Raw genomic sequence first — 18,829 nt, 5'->3', positions numbered from 1 at the left:
CGCTATAACATTCCAACAGCAAAATGGTAGAATTTTGCAGTATGAAGTATTGGGGAATATGTCAATTGATTCTATGTGCCTCGTTTTGTTTGCTTGTTTGTTTGTTTTTTTGGGTTTTTTTGTTTGTTTGTTTGTTTTTTGTTTTTAGAGACAGGGTTTCTCTGTGGCTTTGGAGCCTGTCCTGGAACTAGCTCTGTAGACCAGGCTGATCTCGAACTCACAGAGATCTGCCTGCTTCTGCCTCCCGAGTGATGGGATTAAAGGCATGCGCCACCATCGCCTGGCTGTGCCTCGTTTTTGTTCATTTTAACATGCATCAAAAAACCATAAATTAAAAGTCAAATAATGCACTAACTACTACATAAACAGTACATACAGTATATGAAAGATTAAGTTAATTCTAGAACTCTAAACTATAATCACACTGTTATAAAAGACAAAGTTTAAAAAAAACCCTATTTAGTTTACTATCAGATTGTATGTATGCTGCCCAATTCAACCAGTTATCCATTTGTAAAATGGTATTCTTGACAATAGGAATAAACTGCTGAGCCATCTATAGTTTTGAAAAACTGATATTTGTGCAATTTTTCTCTTCCACTTTTAGTAGAATTCCTACTCCATGTTTCAAAATTCAATTCAGAAAACCCCAAACTGGTATCTGCTAACAGTGAAATTAACATAATAAAGTTAACAAATTAAATAAAAGAGATTTTTTTTTTTTTTTAGATAATGGCATGTGGGTAGTGTCTAGTTGTTCTTATATCTTGTTTTAGAATGACCTAAAGATTTTCCTTTCTCTGAATAAGGAAAATTATCACTTTAAACACTGTAATTATTGTGGTCAAATTTCTTTCCGTCAGAATGGATGTCCTTCTATATCAGAGTGAATCACAGCCATGTTTACATATTTATTTCCTCATCTTGGCAAATTGAACAAACTAAGAAGGTAACCTCTGAATGAATGAAGTTGCTCTATCCATTCCCTTCTAGAAGCATTGTGTGATGTCTGAGGAAAGCCAGAGAGGTTACTCAGGACTTTAAAATTCCAAGACCTATCTGCCCATAGAGAAGAGCAGGTCATGGCTTGGAAGGCTTATAAGAGAAGCACAATAAACATTTAGTACTCTAAACAAGTTGACACTTACCCATCAATACTGTCTTCAAGCGAAACACTCACTGAAAAACACTGCCAATATTCCCCGAGTAAGTGACAATTTTATATTATTTGGGCAAATTGAGGGATAGGAAAACAAAGGCTTTGTGTTATTATTGGGGAATGAAACTATGATATTACATGTGCTTTCAAGCATGAATTGTAGATTGCTCTCACTTTATTTGTTACATACTCTGTTTATTTCACTTTAAATTATTTAGTTATCTCATTACAACTTTCTGATTGGAAAATATAAAGTCAAATTAGGAAACATTGAAAGGTAGCTATCCAATACATATTAATAGTTTTATCAAGGGAAACTAAAGTCATTCTCTAAATATGAGTATATTTCAAGATTCTGACACTGTCAAAAATAATGAATTCCAACCTCTGACATTCTTTCCAAAGTGTCTAGATCCTCAGCACTGAGTAAAAGGTTTAGGATACTGTTGCCATTCAAGGCAGGCTTATAGAATTATCTGATGGCCAAGGACTCTAAAATTGCCAGCAAATTTAGGTCTGATTGTCACCAAAAGAGTCTCAGTGGTAAAAGTGTGAACTTCGGCTTCCCGTGAAACAGGCACAACTGCAGGACAGAACTCTACGTTAGATTCCTTGCAGAGCCAAAAGAAAATGGAAAAGAGAATGCAGAGAGGATTGCTGGCCAGAAATACTGGGAGAAAAGAGGCAATAATGTGGACCGAATTCTCTGGTCATCTCTGTGTTGTTGTTGCTGTATGTTTGCTTTTCCAGAGGTACAGCGAATGCTACTTTGTATGAGAAAAGAGTAGCTATTTCACATAGTTTAGGCATTACAAGGTATTATTCATGAGAAAGCTCCAATATTCTGCAAGAGAATGTTGGAAGAGTCAAAAGTCAAGCATTTTCAGCCCCTCTGCTTTAAACTTTGCATGATTAAAGCAGAAGCCGGATACAGTGATCTATTTGGAATGCATCAGTAGGCTTTAAGATGTTTTCGTATGATGTATAACTAGAAAAATAAAGCCATCATATTATTTTATGTGAAATGAATTAACAAATATGTTCCCATTAAATTTCCATTTAGACCCAAATCAGTTTTATGTAAGCAAATCCTAAGTGGAGGAATTTGGAAATGATGTATAGTTGGACCATGTAACTACGATTAAACATCTAGCCTTCCAGGACTTCTTAATGTAGTATTAGGATGTAAATATTTATTGGAGTTTCCTATTCTCCCTCATCATCAACCGGAAACACATGGTTGCATATCTTTCTTTATATGACAGGAAAGGAAGAAACCTATTTCTAGGACAGTTTTAATTTTCTGGGTTTGTATCATAGGCATTCACAATTCATTTTTTCCTCCATTTTCAATTATCAGCATATTTTGAGCATTTAGTATTCATCGGACAATTTGCTATGTGCTAAAGACACCTAAATAAATTAAATGTGCCTGGTGCTCCACTGGACCATGAAGCTTTCAAGACAGGCATTAAAAGTGAGCCATCTTTCAGCCACCACTGGTACATTTACAATAGTCCTACACACAGTGTAGAAAGTTGGTCTTTGGATTTTGGAGGAAGTGCTGTCTGTGATTGGATTCAGAGTCTGTACACTTGAGAACTAGACCTTAAAAGAGTAAGGCAGGAAGTGTGATAAAGCTTCTTAATCAGGCTTGCTAAGATGAGAATCTCACTATATCCATTACTACAAAGCCACATCACAGATTCGTAACACAGTTTCTTTATCTGTAGAATGGGATAATTATCATAATTTGAGATCCTAGTATTGAATAAACTAAGACATATTTTTCAAAACCATAGAGTGGAAACATTTATGAATATCTCTAAAAAACAGAAACAATGACAAAGGCCAACATTTATTGAATAGTTAACGCGGCTAAGCAGTTATACTGTAGGCTGGTACTGTCACTTTTAATGCTTTTAGCAAGGGTCAGTGAATAAAGACTGTCCAAACATCACAACTTGCTAAAATATGGAAACAACTAAACTCACCATACTGATGGGAGAGAATGCATATGGCTCAAGAGATGTCACTTGAAGTGGTAAAAGGTATCTCACGTGTCAAATATGAACGGACCATTGCTTTGCAGATACTTAAAGAAGAAAAGACCAGAGATGGAGAAGGCTTTTATCTTGACAAGTGGCACTTGTCAATGGGGGGTGGGGGTGGGCGCAGGCAGGGTGTTGCAGATAATATGGTTTATTAGTCAGAAACAAAACTGAATGATGTCTCCAGGGATTTTACTTTCTGAATATTTTTTTATTACCCAGCTATAAATAAATAGTGAATTAAAAAATAATTTGAGAAAACTTTTTAAAAAAACTTCAGGATTGTCTAATTTCTGAGGTTCTTTTTATCTGCTAAGTAAAACTAACTTTGTTGTATTATCTTATACTGAAGTGGTTCTGGAATTTGAATGCAAAGAAAATGACCTTTCTTTGGGGGGCTTCTGAATTAAAAATGCCTGAACAAGGCTTCTTTATAGCCCAAGTCACTAGGCTGCAGTGAGAACCAGGTAGAGATAAAGCTTAACTCTCACTGCAGACATGAATGTGTGTGTTATGATAAAAACAACAGAACTGTCTGATGTCCTTCTGTGGGGTGACGCTTTTGAAGATGTAGTCAGTGAGTCCATTCTCTGAAAACTGAACTTGTAACTAGTGTTCATATCCATATAAACCTCGAAAATATTGTTACAGACCTACACTTGTCAAAGATTTGGAGACAGAAGGCATACACATGATGTTTAACAAAAGCATTCCTTGTGCCACAGTAGCAAAGTCATTGAAGTACAATGGGTAGGGAAGTAAACTAACACTACTTTTCACTGGGGGTGAGTGAATCACCATAGATGATGTTTACAGGACCAGAGGAAGGGAAGGTGGGGGGAGGGGGGAGGCAGACAGCAGACACTTTAATATGCATGTCCTGTAATTGCAAAACTGGAGACGCAAGAATCAGTCTTGTTATTTCCTATCTGCTCTTTTAACCCCTACTCCCTTTTAAAACTTTCTTTGGATCCTGCTATTTCCCTCTCCTCTGTTCTAACTCTTCCATATGCACTCCTGTTCTCTTTCAAATTCAAGAGCTCTTTTTCCATTGTTTTTACCTAACTATGTGTATGCAAGTATATGTGTATATCCCTACATACATCCCCACCTTTCTCAGATTTACATACATAATAATATTTAATATGAAAATTTGCTAAGAAGTTCATTTATTTACAGACTTCACTTAAACTGTAGATCTTATTATGAATATCTATACAGAGATCTGCACACATCCTCCAAACTGATCAGACTTCATTGTGATCTTTGATGTCTGTGAATTGAAACGCTCACTTCCCTAAAGGAAAAACTTCTACAAGCAGAAGGTGAACCCTGGAGTCCTTAGTCGGAGGCTAAACATTCAATTGTGTTTCCTGTTTTATCCAGGACACACCTGTTCCTAATTGCTGTCTCTCTTTCTATTTCTATGTTTAGCCTGGGGAAGTGCAGGGAAGATTAATTACAGCAGTTAATGTTTCCATTTGAAAGAAGATGATATCCTAAAAGTACTAAATATTATTAAATTTAATGGAACTAAATTGCTTTAAAAGAGACAAATGGTACAATCTCATTGATGCCCCAGAAAACGGCAGCATCTCACGTTGAGTCATCAAGAAATAGCAATGCATTTTTTTTTAATTCTCTAAATCCAGTATAAAATGATTTCATTGAGTGTCTACATTACAGGTACTTAATGATACCCAGCTATAAGTGATCCATCAGTGGTTTTGGACAAGCTGATGAGAAGTGAATTAATTACTCAGCCATCTCAAATGACACCCTTTTTATAGTGCACATGATTTCTATGATCTTACTAGTAGTTTCAAAACGAAAGCAGTTCATTCTGAGAAGGAAACTACCATTCCTTATCATAGTTATGTATAAATGAGGACTCACTCTCCTGCCTTAGTGGAGTTGTATTCTTGCTTTCTGTTCTTCTGATGAGATAAAGAATATTAATTATAGGAATAGATCCTTCATACGAGAAGTCATCTCAAACTGCAAGGTATTGTGGGTTGGGGTCTTCTTACTAGGGTAAGAAGCACCTACTGGATTAGCAAGGTGACCTAAGTTTCCATCCGGCTTGGTGTGATAATGTGTACCGGTAACCCCAGCTCTATGGGTGGCTCACAGAAAGGTCACTGAGGTTGGCTGGTCTCCATCCTAGCCAGACTCGGTGACAGATCTTTTCTGGAAAGAATAGGGCCAATAACAAAACGAGAGAAAGAGCAGAATACCAGATGTCCTTCTCTGGTGATTATCCCTTACACACACATGACTACACCCCCCGCCACGACACACACTACAGGTGCACTCTTCTACCTCATCCCCCTTCCCCTTATACAGCAGATGAAGTGAAACAAATGACTGGAGTGGAAAACACAAGGGCTAAAGCAAATTTAAGCACAAGTATTTATACTGACAGGATCTCACTTCCAGTTTCATTTGCTATGTAAACTTCCACAATTGCCAAATCTCTCCTTTAACTCAGTCCACTTATCTGATTAGGATCTCCCTGCTTGCTCCTTGGTGGCCGCTTCTCTCAGCTCCTAAATGTGATGTCATCTGTCAAACACTGAATGTATTAGACATCTTTAGAACTATATGTCAGTACAGGTACTAGGACCCAGTACAGAGAGATGAGCTCTGGAAAGGTACTTCAATTCATAAGTAAAGCAAATTTCTGTGTGTGGATATATGACTAAATAAGTATGTGCAGACCTATGTGTTAGATGCATGTGACTGTGGAGGTCAGTGGTCAACGTTATGTGTCTTCCTCCATCATCCGCTTCCTTATTTTTTGAACCAGGATCTCTCATTGAACGTAGAGCTCACTAATTAGGCTACAGTGGCTGGTCAATGAAATCCAGGGATCCACCTATATCTACCCCTCCTTGCCCTAATGTTGGAGTTAGATACTTGTTGCTGCTCCTGGCTTTATTCTTGGGTTATAGGGATTCAAAATTGGCTCATCTTGTTTGGGCAGCTAGTTTTACAATCTCAGTGCTTATCCCAGTGCTTAAAGGAAATTTCTAATTAAAATTACATAGCACATAGCACATTTTTGGTGAGGGAATTGAGAGTATTTGAACAAAATGGGTATTCTCAACTTCAAGTAAATTTTTTTTAAAAGTGGGAGAGAAAAAATTATTATAACCTAATGAAAAATATGTCTAGAACTTCTATACTTATCAAGTATTATACCAGTAGACATAATTTTTAATTGAAAATAAATTAGATCTGAAGATGGGGGAATGCTGTGATTTCCCCTTCTGAGGGCTTTGTTTTGCAGCTAAAGTTTATTGATGCCATCATGGGGCGAATTTCATCAGGAACTATTTACTCTGATGTTTGGGGAATCCAGCTACTTATTCCATAACATGACATTTTAATTTATTAGCATTCCAATTAAAAACATAATTTATCTATAACCTTCAAGTTTATTATTTATACTGCACCTCCTTAGTAGCTAATAAATCATTTGTAATTGACTATGATACCAAAAGCTAAATACCAAGCCCTACTAGAATGCAAAACTGACGGCTATGCAAATAGATCTGCCTCTCTTGCTACACATTAAGTTTCAGAAAATGCTAAAGGCTTAGCAATTTGTAGAAAGATGCAGAACAGTCTTGTGAATAGCTGTCACTAACTAAATATTTTCCATTTCCAGAGAAATGGCATTGCTTGTCATATTGCACAGATGAGAAGTATAGGCGCCCAGAGAGAGTGTAAGAAACATGTTTTATAGCCCATAGACTTAATGAGATGGGACTAGTATCAAAATTAAGACTACCTAGCCCATAAAATGTTACATGTATCCCACATTTATCTTCCAAGCCCAAACAAAGTTATTATATCCCTTCTTAGCATGCCTCATCTTTGATTCATCTATTGTATTACATCATATTTAATGAATATGAAAGAGAAAATAAGTGTCAGTCTTTGAAATACAGTTCTTAGATTTTGGCAAACAATGAAAATAATAAAGACAATCCATTTACCTTACATCTCCTTTTACATATTGCCAGATCAAATGCAACATGTCAATGAACATGCATCACCACCCTCCAGGATTCCTTGGGAAAATATTGCCATATAATAGATTGTTTCATATTTAAGGATTTATTACTGACACAAATTGACTTCTGAATATGTGTGTTCATTGCTCAGATAGGTCAGAGTTTACAGCCTTGCTGAGAGAACTGGACTTTTGTAGTTAAAAGAAAGTCTCAAAAAGTTGGGATCGTTGCAGTGTCCTTGATATAACCACGCTTAATTCTAAACCGGCTTTAAAGTGAGTTGTCTGTATGTTGGGGAGTAAAAAGTACAATATCCAGAAAGTCCCTTCTTCTCTCTTGTTGTCCATGTTTTAAAAATTGCAAATCAAGTTTTAAGAAGCATCCCATCCTCATAACAAAAGAAACACATGTATAATGTGCAATAAAAACCTATTAACAGTCATACCATGATGGTACAACAAAAATATGGGTATCTGTGGTAAATGCAGGAATATTTTTGCATTTTTAAAAAACTTGAAAATTAATCAGTTTGAAAATTGCTACAAGAATACACAATACTTTCATGATGTGAAACTATTTTTGGATAGCTATATCATAGCTCATAGGAAAAACTGATCAAACAAACTGAAGCCATCTTTGGGCCTTTCTTTATTTCTATAACAATGATTTCAGGTATGTGTTGAGATTTTCAGAAAGATATCCTAGAAATGTGACTGGTAGCTCTTTGTCTTTATCTGGGGAAGTTGAGATTATTTTTTTTCACAGTATTTTTAAATTACTCATGATTTGACCAAAAATGATACAATCCACTATAATGCAAACTGTGAAATAAAATTATTGAAAGGATTATTTAATACTCTTCAAAGTTTTATTTCCCCTCATTCTTTTCCTTAACATGCTCATTGTCTGCTATACTCATCACATTGCAGAACTCAAAAGATTCTACTCCTGCATAATGCTTTCCTCAATTTTCCTTTTTACATACTGTCTTTAAGGGAGCAGCTCTCAACTTTTGGGAATCAAATGATCCTTTCACAAGAGTCACCTTAGACCATTTCAAAATGTAATTATTTATATTATATTAAATATATTTGTATTTATAATATAAATATAAGTTTATATTTATATTACCATTCATAACTGTGGCAAAATGACTGTTAGAAAGTAGAAAGAAAATAATTTTACCACTGTGGATCATCACAGCATAAGAAATTATACAAAAGAATTGCAGCATAGGAAGGTTGAGAACCATAGCTTCAAGGAATCTTAGTCTATTGTTCTAAGAAGTTTTATGACAAAAAAGATAAAGTCACTAGGTAAGGGAACCTCAGTTGAGAAATGTCTCCATAAGACTGGCCTGTAGTTAAGTCTGTGGAGCATTTCTAAATTAGTGATTGTCAAACAAAGTCCCAGCTCTTGTGGGCGGCACCCTACCTGGGCAGGTGATTCTGATGTACCTTCAAAGGAAGCTGAGTAAGCCCTAGGGAGCAAGTCAGCAAGCAGTATTCCTCCAGGACCTTGCTTCTGTATCACCTTCCTGATTCCTTTCCTGTTTGAGTTCCTGTCCTGACTTCCTTGAATGGTGAACTGTGATGTGGAAACCCTTTTTTCCCCCAGTTGATTTTGGCCATGATTTTCTATCACAGCAATAGAAACCTTTACTGTAGAGTCTCTCCTGTCTCAGTCTCTATGATTCAAAAATGTGTTTTGAACGCATGATTTACCTCTAAAACTCCAAATTTATATTTATAACATTATTTCTGATGATCCCACATATATTTTAAAAAGAAATAAAGTGTTAATGTGTTGAAAGCTGAGCTGTGACTTTTTGATTTCTTCTGTATTGTGAAACTTTATTGGCATATAAGATGTACCATGGAAGCCAAAATGATGAGACTCCAAAGCCTAGTTTAAAAAATTGTTCAGGTCGTTATTTATGTGAGCTCTGACTTTTTAATCTTTCCACAGATACAGCCTTCTCTTTATCTACATAAATGGTAATCTCATATACAAAGCAAAGACTCAGAAACTCTAATGATCTCTAATTCTCAAAACTATCAAATCAAATGGGCTGTCTTGTCCTCTGAAAGTATTCCTGAACATTGGGATTTTCCATGTTCCATACTATTTCCTTATTCTCAGAACAACAAAATAAACCATAAAGCACCTAAGTCATCACCTAAATATAAGTCTCCTTATCTGTCCTCTGAAGTACTTCTATTATCTTTCTGAGATGGTTTTAGAGAACCAGTTGAAAACCATTTAGTACTTAACACACCTGCAAAAATGACCTAAGTACATCGCTTAACCCAAAAGTTCCAGAGAGACCTGACTATAGCTACATGCCACCTTTATTTAATATTTCATATAATCTACACGCAGATTACAACTCACTAAATATGTCCAATTCCTTAGTTCCTCTACTAAATTTGCCTTGCTGTCTGCAAAAGCGGTATGCATTACTTCTATCTTCCTATGGTTGGCAACTTCTAGTCTCTGAGCTCTTGCTGGGCCTATTTACAATTGACTGTTAAAGCCATGAACAAACCAGTGGAAGCAAATGGGGGTAATGAAAGGGATTTTTATGCAGTTACTTCCTCAATAATCATGGAAGAAAAAGTTCAGTTCAGGGAATATTTTCTTGTCCTTCTTCAGATTAGTTTGGGATTCTGGATAAGTGTTCACAGATCAATTTCCTGCCAAAAAGTTGCAGAGATTTGATCTAGTGATCAATCTCCGCTGAGTCAAAACTGGGGTGCTCAGATGAATATTAAAAACTTACTATATCTGCTTGAGAATTAAGTTTGCTAAGACATATAAGGCATTCAGGAAACAGTGTATAATGTGCACGCATATTTCATTTTCCATATATTCTGTTGGCTTTCAAAATATAGAATGGGACAAAGCATTTTTATAAGATCTCCTAAATCTAATAGAATTAAAGAACAGCAAATAGAGTATAAATTGTATAGCATGACTGATGGATGGATTTACATACACTATGAGAAAGCATAGTGAGGTACTGAAGATGTAGGATAGACAAGATTTCATATGTGAGATTCTGAAAATTGTGAAATTTCTGTAATTGAGAAATACTGTGAGAACAATAATTGAGGGCAGTGTTCATCAAAGCAGGGAATGAACTCACCAAAGCATAGAGAAGAAAACTGAGCATGTAGCTTTACATGAAGCAGGATGTAAAGGAGGGACATGCACACTGAGCCCAGACAGATCTGAGTTTCCTTTTGAGCTTCACCACCTATGAGTTTTGTCTGAGCCAGTCACTAAGCTTCGCTCCTTCAAATGAGAACAAGCCAGGCTCGAAGAACACTGCTCATTGCTTCAAATGGGAACTGTGAGGCTGAAATAATTCAATAATAGATACGAACCATGTGCTACCTCGGATTCTAGCATGAGTGCCCAATTACTCGTGCAAGGAGTGCTGAGACGCATGGGATGTCGGGGAACGAGTTAATGGAACGGAGAGTTGCCCAAGTACAATGTTTGAATGTTGATTAGCAGACAATCTGTAAATCTTGCAGACTTTAAATCTAAGCTATTTTTAACACAAAATAATTTCTCAAATGGCTCTCAGTTGCCTCATTCTCAACCCTTCAGGGAGGCAGCACTTGAAGGCAGATATAGAGTATAATGCTTTTGATGTTGTTTTATTTTAGCATTATTGCTTCATCTAAATTATTAGGGCCTTCATTTATTTTTATTTTAAGAACACAAATAGCATTGGCAGCTAAATAATTAACTTGGTTTAAGTATGAAATAAGATAAATGTATGAAATCATTATGTTTTAAAAGACTTAGTATCAATATCTAAAAATGAACTTGGAACAGTGTACTAGGATAGTTATGGCTTGCCCATTTCTAAAAGTAAAAAAAAAAAATAAAAATGGGGGGTGCTTTTCAAATTTAAGGTTATCTGTGAAAATGAAAATATGTAAATTAAAGGGAAAAATAAAAATGCTTATATATAGTCATATAAATATAAAAAGAATGTATATGTTTTTCACAGTCACTTAGCATTTATATTCTATAACAATGATGATACTACCTGAGAAAGACAATGTTAGGTGATTTTTGTCATGGAAACCTGGTAGAGTATGATTATATAATCCTAGGGGCTCACTCTTTTGAAATTACTTTTTTAATTATAAATTTTTTTAATTCTTTGGAAGCTCCATATATCTATACAATGTATACTGATCATACCTGTACATCACTCCTGAGCAGTCTCCGCTTCCTCCTAACATCCCCGTTCCATCTCTTTCCCATCTTCATGTCTTCTTTTTATTATTTTTGTTATTAATCAGCTCCTAAGTCCAGGCATTTCTAACCATAAGCATATAGATGTGGCATTATCTCCTGAAGCATGGGGAAACGACCAGCAGCTACTTCCCCGTAAGTATAAGGATCCTGCCTCCCTCAGCAGCCAACAGATGCCAATATCTCTTGTGATAATGGTGGAGTCCCTCTCGCACACACACGGTGCAATTTTGCCTAGCTTGATCTTGTGCATGCTTTGTGCACATAACCACAGTTCCTGTGAATTGATGCAGGAAATAATCTTGTCATGTCTAGAAATCAGCATTTGAAATGACCTCTTCTTACAATCACAAATCACAGTAAACACTTGATGTATCAGCCCTCACTCTGTGAAACATGCATGCTGTTCTTGCTGTGTTTTCTCTAGGCTGTACTACAAAAAGAATAAAAAGTGCACATCCCTAAATCATGATTACACAAATCTCAAAGCAGTAACTTTGTCAATATTTATTAGCAAGCATCATGTGCTCTAATTAATTCTATAAACCACACTTGGTTGTGACAATATAGAACAGGTTACTTTACTCCAGCATCAGTACAAACATGTAACTGATGCATTACTCTATTTCATAAGAATGGACATAAGTTCCCCACCCAACAGAAAGCTTTTAAACTCCATTATAATTTTAGAGAGCCACTGTTGGGAGTGGTCTATCACTACCTGGATGTCACATTCTGTGTCACTTTGTATGCATGTTTGTACTTGTATACATAAATCATATATATGCAAACATACTAACTCCAAGTGGTGGTTTGAATGAAAACGACCTTGATAGGCTGATTTGTTTGAATGTTTGGTCCCAAAGACTGTGGAACTTTTTAGGAAGAATTAGGAGGTGTGGCCTGTTGGAGGAGGTGTATCTCTGAGGATGGGCTTTGAGGTTTCAAAAGCCCACTCTGGTCAGTCAGTATCTGTCACTCTCTGCCTGCAACTTGTGGATCAGGATGTAGCACTCCCTGCTACTCTTTCAGCTCCATGCCTGTCTGCCTCCAACCATGGTGATCAGGGTAATCCTCTAAAACTATAGGTAAATCCCCAATTAAGTGCTTTTCTTTGGAAGAGTTGCTTTGGGCATGATGTCTTTTCACAGCAAAAGAACAATATGAAGACATGCCATTGAATTCCTAAAAATGGCACAGAATGAATAAATACATATGCTCTAAATCTAAAACTACAGATCAGACACAACCACGTCATCCCAGACAATACAACAGAGACGTGGGCATCAGCCTGCAGTAAGATTTCTGCTTACAGTTGGGGCTTTGAAGCTGGAAAGATGTTTGAGTTTGGAGTCTTTAAGCAAGCTGTAATTAAGGTTTTATTCACAAAACTTTACAATTTGTCATTTCTAGGCACTTAAAATTATTTAGAAATTTGTTTAAACTCTTTTAATTTGTTTAGACTTGCTTACTTCGTACCCCTCAGACAGAATTCTTCTGAGGACTAAAGCAGGGGCAGATAAGAAACAAGCCCAGTTGTTGTTTGTAGAATTGTCACCAAAGTGGATAATTGCAGTGTTGCATGCTCTATAAGGAACGGCTATCGCTGCTCAAAGGTAGGTAGGTGCACAGTCTGCAAGTTATGAGTCCTGCCAAAAAGCCAAATTCATTTTATGCCTAGAAGGATGATAAAAGAAAGGGATTCTATTTTATCCACCCCAATATGCCAGGTTTCTCACACCCCACCTCCCGGCAAAGGTTACCCTAACACAGAAGCCACGTGGATCTGTGGGAGCTTCCTGACGGAAAGGTTAGCAGACAAGTCCGAGTTTGTTTAAGAGTTAATAACTTGCCAAGGAAAACCAGCAAAAAGCATGTGGTAGGAGGAGGACAAACACCTTCTTTGGGGAATCCAGACCCAGGGAGGCATCTGCAGAGCCCGAGAGAGATTAGCTTCAAGGAAAACAGCTATTCCAAGACACTGAGGAGAAATTAGAAAGCACCAGCTGGAGGGAATCGAGAGAAATATGCTGCTGGAAGAAGGTGCAGGAGGAATCTGTGTACACAGAGCCAGGCATTCTCTCAGCTTTTTAGGGCATGCTTTAAAAAAATGTGTTTTGTTTCATTATTCAATCCATTTTTTTTCCTTTGGAATCCTTTGAAAAGGTGTAAAATGAGAGGCCGTAAAATGTGAAAAGGAATGGGTCTGAAAGGAGGCTTTGTGATACCCAATCATCTTAATAGATGGTAGGTGGAATAGATTGAAGCAGCTTCTACAAAGCTGCCCGTCAAAGGCATCTGACCAATTTGAGCATACATTCCTATTGAGAAGCTTCTATAAAGCTTATCTACCCCTCCCCAGTGTGCCACCCATCATCATGGGTCATGAGTGTATACAAACAGAGGCACATAAAAAATATGAGACACACTCATGTCCAAATACATATGATTTTGTCACAGGATTCTCCATGGTGACTGAATTTGCTTAAGGTCTAACATATCTCTCCAAATTGCCCAAAATAATCTGTGAACAATACTGTAAGTTGATTTTCTATTTCTGGTAAGTAAAAGTTGTATATATATATATATATATTGTATATATATATATACATATATATTGTATATATATATGTATATGTGTGTGTGTGTGTGTGTGTATGTATGAAAAATCACATGAATTGAAGATTGCGTATCCTTTATGGTACCTTGCAGAATTCTAAAGAAAGCATTGCTTTTTTTAAACCTATATGTGCTGGACTCTTGAAAAGGTGATTTATGGAAAATGAAAAGATGTATTTCTGAAATAGGCATGCTGGGACTTGAAGTGACTTCACAAGTTGATTTTTCTCAAGCTGCTGCTTTCCACCTTCGGAAAGGTATCTCCATACATACTAGGGCAGAAAACTGGGTTTAATAGATATAGGTTTTGCTATACATTAAATGATCAATACATAGTAGGTTTCTTTCAGAAATTTTTTGTTAATATATGTGCATTCTTCTTATTATAAAGATGAGAGACTATTTAGAGAAAACAGGATTATTTTGAAGTACAATTCCACAAAGTAATTTATCAAGAAGACACAATCCTATCTGTATAGGTTTTTAATCTCAACAGTTTGACTGCATAAAAAGACACATTAAATTAAACGGCAGTAGCCTATTGTCTTGTCTTGCATGAAAGAATCTTAGACACATAGGTTTATTGAGGACAAGAAAAATGACTAGTGATTCTGTTAGGATGGAGAATTAAGTCATGTGGTTACTAAGGCAGGTCAGATGAAGTCCTCAACTGTTCTGTTTACTCTTAGTAGAACACTTCTCAGTGACTGAAGCAACAATTTACTAAATATCTTTTTGATAGCAGAAAAACTGGCTATCTGTTCCTCCACAGGCAAAAACATACACTGCATCACAACAGCATCAAAAACGCTACCAAAACAACTTCAATCTATTATTTATTTTTCTGGGCTGCAGTACATTAGACTTTAGTTGGATGTGATTTGATTAGTATTAAAACAGCTATGAAGAAATAAGAAAAAATATGACTTTTTTGTGAGAAGCAACAAATTATTTTCTCCATAAACACAGTTTGAATAAAATAGCATTAAGTGTGTCAAGAAAGGTGATGAGTGTTCCCCACATATTTTCACAATTGCAGCATCTTCAATAGGTTCTGCTTCTTTCCACTCACAGATTCACCATGATGAGAAAGTTGCTTCTATTTGCCTCAGGACTTACAGGGTTAGTCTGTGGATGAGGAATAACACAGGTCCCTGCCTCCAGCTTGTCCTTTTTTATTCAGTTCTCACCTCTAAGAACACATAAGTCAGTGAAGAACAAAAATGCAGGAGAATTCAAGTTTCTAATATTACAGACCTGAAGGAAGGCATAGCACACATTTCCTCTAAGTGTAGTAGTGTCCTGATTTTCAGACTTCACACATGAAGAAGGGGTATCATTTACATGTCACATGTTTGTTTCAAATTATTCTTTTGTATTAATAAATGTAATTTGGAATTAATAAAATGTATATTCAATCACTCTGCACTGCCCCACTGCCTAGTTCCCTCCCCACACTACTGGAAAACTTCTTTTGTATACTTTTCCCCATGGTCCTGACGTTTTGTTTTGTTGCTATGCCCTACTGAGTTTAACCAGAGCCAATTGTGTGATTATGGGTTTGGAATTGTCAGTTGAGACCTAAGAGGCTTGGCAATGACATATAACTTATTACTATGTTTACCCATCTTTAAGAATCAGTGTTTTTAGTGAAAATCAGAGAATGGAGATTTATTAAACAGTGGGAACAGCAGCAAAGTGGTCCAGGGACCCTGGAATCCATCTTTGCGGTCTGGACATGTCCAGGTTAAACAGCGGCAAGAGGCATACATCGCTAGGTTGTCCTGATCAAGGTGTGGTTCTGTCCGCCATTGCTGCCTTAGCTTCAGCCTCTCCACCTCTAGTAAGATGGTCTGAGAAGTTTTCAGAGTCATGTGACATCTCTCTTGGGAGTCAACTTCCTCTTGTCTGTCCCCGAAGTTCTGCTTTTCTTTTCCCTATTGGGAGACTCCTAGGAAAATTCCAATCCCTTGGGGTTCATTGCTTTTCTTTTCTTTTCTTTTTTTTAATATTTTTTTATTTAAATTTATTTATTTATTAAGGATTTCTGCCTCGTCCCCGCAACCGCTTCCCATTTCCCTCCCCCTCCCCTGATCAAGTCCCCCTCCCTCATCTGCTTGAAGAGCAATCAGGGTTCCCTGACCTGTGGGAAGCCCAAGGACTGCCCACCTCTATCCAGGTCTCTGAAAATTTGGTTTTGAAAATTTCTGATCTATTACTATACAAATTGTCCTGATCTCATCAGATGTTATTTTGTTTTTGTTTGTTTTTGGTTGCTTTTGGGGGGTTTGGGATTGGGTTTAATTTGTGTTGGTTTCTGGGTTTTTTTTGTTTTGTTTTGTCAAGGAGTTGTGAAAAGCTCACAAAAGAAGTTTAAAACACAGTCAGAACTAATCATCCAGTAAAGGTCTCTCCAAAAGGAAATGCAGTCATTATTTATCAAATATTTTTCTGCTGTGTAGCCAAAATAGAGGGTTAATTCCACTCTGAGTAGTAGATAGTCAATATAAAAAAATAGCAGCTCCAAAGTAAATGTTGAAAATGTAAACTTAATCTTGCTCAACAATATCTTTAAAGTAATATATTATAATAAAAAAATATTTTTTCTTCTATTTTTGTTGTTAATGTTTTGGAATGAATAAAATGTGATGCATAAAATCATTCTTTTGTATTTATAAGGCCAATTCTTATATTGATGGGAAAATAAGTTATTTTCTGCCATGATGATGGAAGTGGGTATTCTTTTTTTTTAACATTTTTACACAAACAATGTAATAGATATTAGAAACCTCACCTATTATTTTCATTTTACCCCACATTCCTAAATGGCCTATACACATCACAAATGACAAGAGCTACGATTGTGCATTTTATATGTTACTGTTAAAGTATAATTCAATCTTTTTTTTTAAAGTGTTAATTGTTTTTTATTAGCCAACTGGAAACTAGACAATTCTCCAGTCCAGGGAGACATTAACTTAATCTTCTTCTTCATCATCACCAGCTCCAGCACCACCCTGGGCCTTCTTGGCATTCTTCCTCTTTACTCGGCCTGGTAGGCCACCACCATAAGGAGACCGGAGGGAGAAATCAATGTGCTTCTGGGAGTCCAGACGAACAATGAAGGACGGGATGTTCACCACCTGCTTGCGGACCCTGATGTGATGCTGGCGGATGAGCACACGGGCATGGTGAATAGATTTAGCCAAACCCAGCTTGAAGACCTGGGTCTGCAGCCGCCTCTCCAAGAAATCTTCAATCTTCAGGCCCAGGATGTAATCCAGCTTCATCTTGCCCTCATCCAGCACCCCAATGCGAACAAGTCGCCTCAGAAGAGCATTGCCTTCAAAAAGACGCCGTGGGTCCTTTTCGTCCAACGTTAGCAGCTCTCGGGCGGCCTTGCGGGTCTTGGCCAGGGTAAATTTGACTCTCCACACCTCACGCTTATTCCGGAGCCCATATTCTCCGATGAGTTTCAGTTCCTGGTCGAGACGCGACTTCTCGAAGGGTCGCCGTGGGGTCACATAGGTCTTATGACAAACCCAACTTCTGGCAACCGGCATGTTGGCGTCTCTAGGCCTACTGCGCCTAGGAGCTCACGACGGCGACAAAGAGACACGCTGCCGCAGAACCGCGGTCTTATAGTCAGTGTAATTCAATCTTAAAATCAGTTTAGTGTTCAAACCGGGAAACACTACTCCAGCGAACAACTATTGATGCCTCAGAAAAAGGTTTTGAGTAAAACTACATGATAGCTCCATGGAACACAGCATAGCATCACTCTCGTACCTGCTTCTGCCTTGTGTCTTAAAGTATGTGTAGCCCTGATAGTCTTGAAATCAAGGTAGATCAGGACTTGCAAATGAGATTGTATAGCAGGATAATTGATACGGCACTTTCTGCCCAGAAAGGATGAAGCAGCACAGCAAGGCCTTTTGATCTCAAATGGATCACTTTCCCCTCCGATTTTCTGTTGAAAGACTCTACTTGAGATAAGACAGGGAGAGGGGTATTTTTAGCTGAGACATAGTTCTTCTTAAGGAACACACATTTAGGGAAATGTTGCTGGTGCATACAGAATTTTATTCTACTGAGCAAATGTCCACAGGCGTTCAATACTTGTTTGTTGAGTGAATCAATGTCGAAAAGATTAAGTGATGCCAATGCAGAATCACAAGGTGAATGTGTCTGGGTGTCTGTCTATCTCACACATTGCTTCTGATTAAAATGGCTTTGTGACAACAGGGGTAGCATCAAGCAAGGCAACGAATCAAAGTGGAAGATTACTTTGGCTTTAATTTAAAAGTGATCAAACAACAAAATATCCATCCGGGTGTTATTCCCTGAGGAGAGTTAAATTCATGTTTCTTACTGCCTATATATGTCGCATACTGTCAATCCACCTTTCAGCCTTTGAATGATGATAATTAACATGATAGAAATAAAGGTAAAGCAACATTAGCATCATAGCAGGTGTTTTGGAATGGGCACTTCTGTTTTGTCCTTATTATTTACAGCACACATATCCCTCACTCGGTCCTATCAACCCAAATGTGTGAGCTTCCAAGCTCATTTCTTTTCTCCCATGAAAAATATGGAACTCAAAGAACTCGAACAAATTGCTCTTCATCATTTATCTAGTGTGAACAGTTGAGCTTTCAAACCTAAGGCCTGCTTCCTTTTCTATTGAGTCTCACATT

The 18,829-nt window shown here is 37.1% G+C and overlaps 2 protein-coding genes across 7 annotated transcripts in view; both read right to left on the bottom strand.

The window, feature by feature from the left end:
- Cdh8 (cadherin 8) overlaps positions 1 to 18,829 on the bottom strand; it is a 356,477-nt gene that overhangs the window by 257,198 nt on the left and 80,450 nt on the right. The gene's annotated exons all lie outside the window — the stretch shown is intronic.
- Positions 17,108 to 17,728, bottom strand: LOC121446828 (40S ribosomal protein S9-like). The gene has a single exon (XM_041649661.1). The coding sequence runs from the start codon at positions 17,690 to 17,692 to the stop codon at positions 17,108 to 17,110; it is 585 nt and encodes a 194-aa protein (XP_041505595.1). The 5' UTR covers positions 17,693 to 17,728.

This window comes from Microtus oregoni, unplaced genomic scaffold, assembly GCF_018167655.1.
Source record: "Microtus oregoni isolate MIOR12 unplaced genomic scaffold, Mior012 000004F_ref0000308, whole genome shotgun sequence".
Classification (NCBI taxonomy): Eukaryota; Metazoa; Chordata; class Mammalia; order Rodentia; family Cricetidae; genus Microtus; species Microtus oregoni.
Note: the sequence above shows the minus strand (reverse complement) of the source record. Positions and strands in the feature narration are given on the sequence as shown.

Coding starts and splice junctions, on each gene's coding strand:
- LOC121446828 (XM_041649661.1), bottom strand. CDS start 17,692: ATGCCGGTTGCCAGAAGTTGGGTTTGTCATAAGACCTATGTGACCCCA.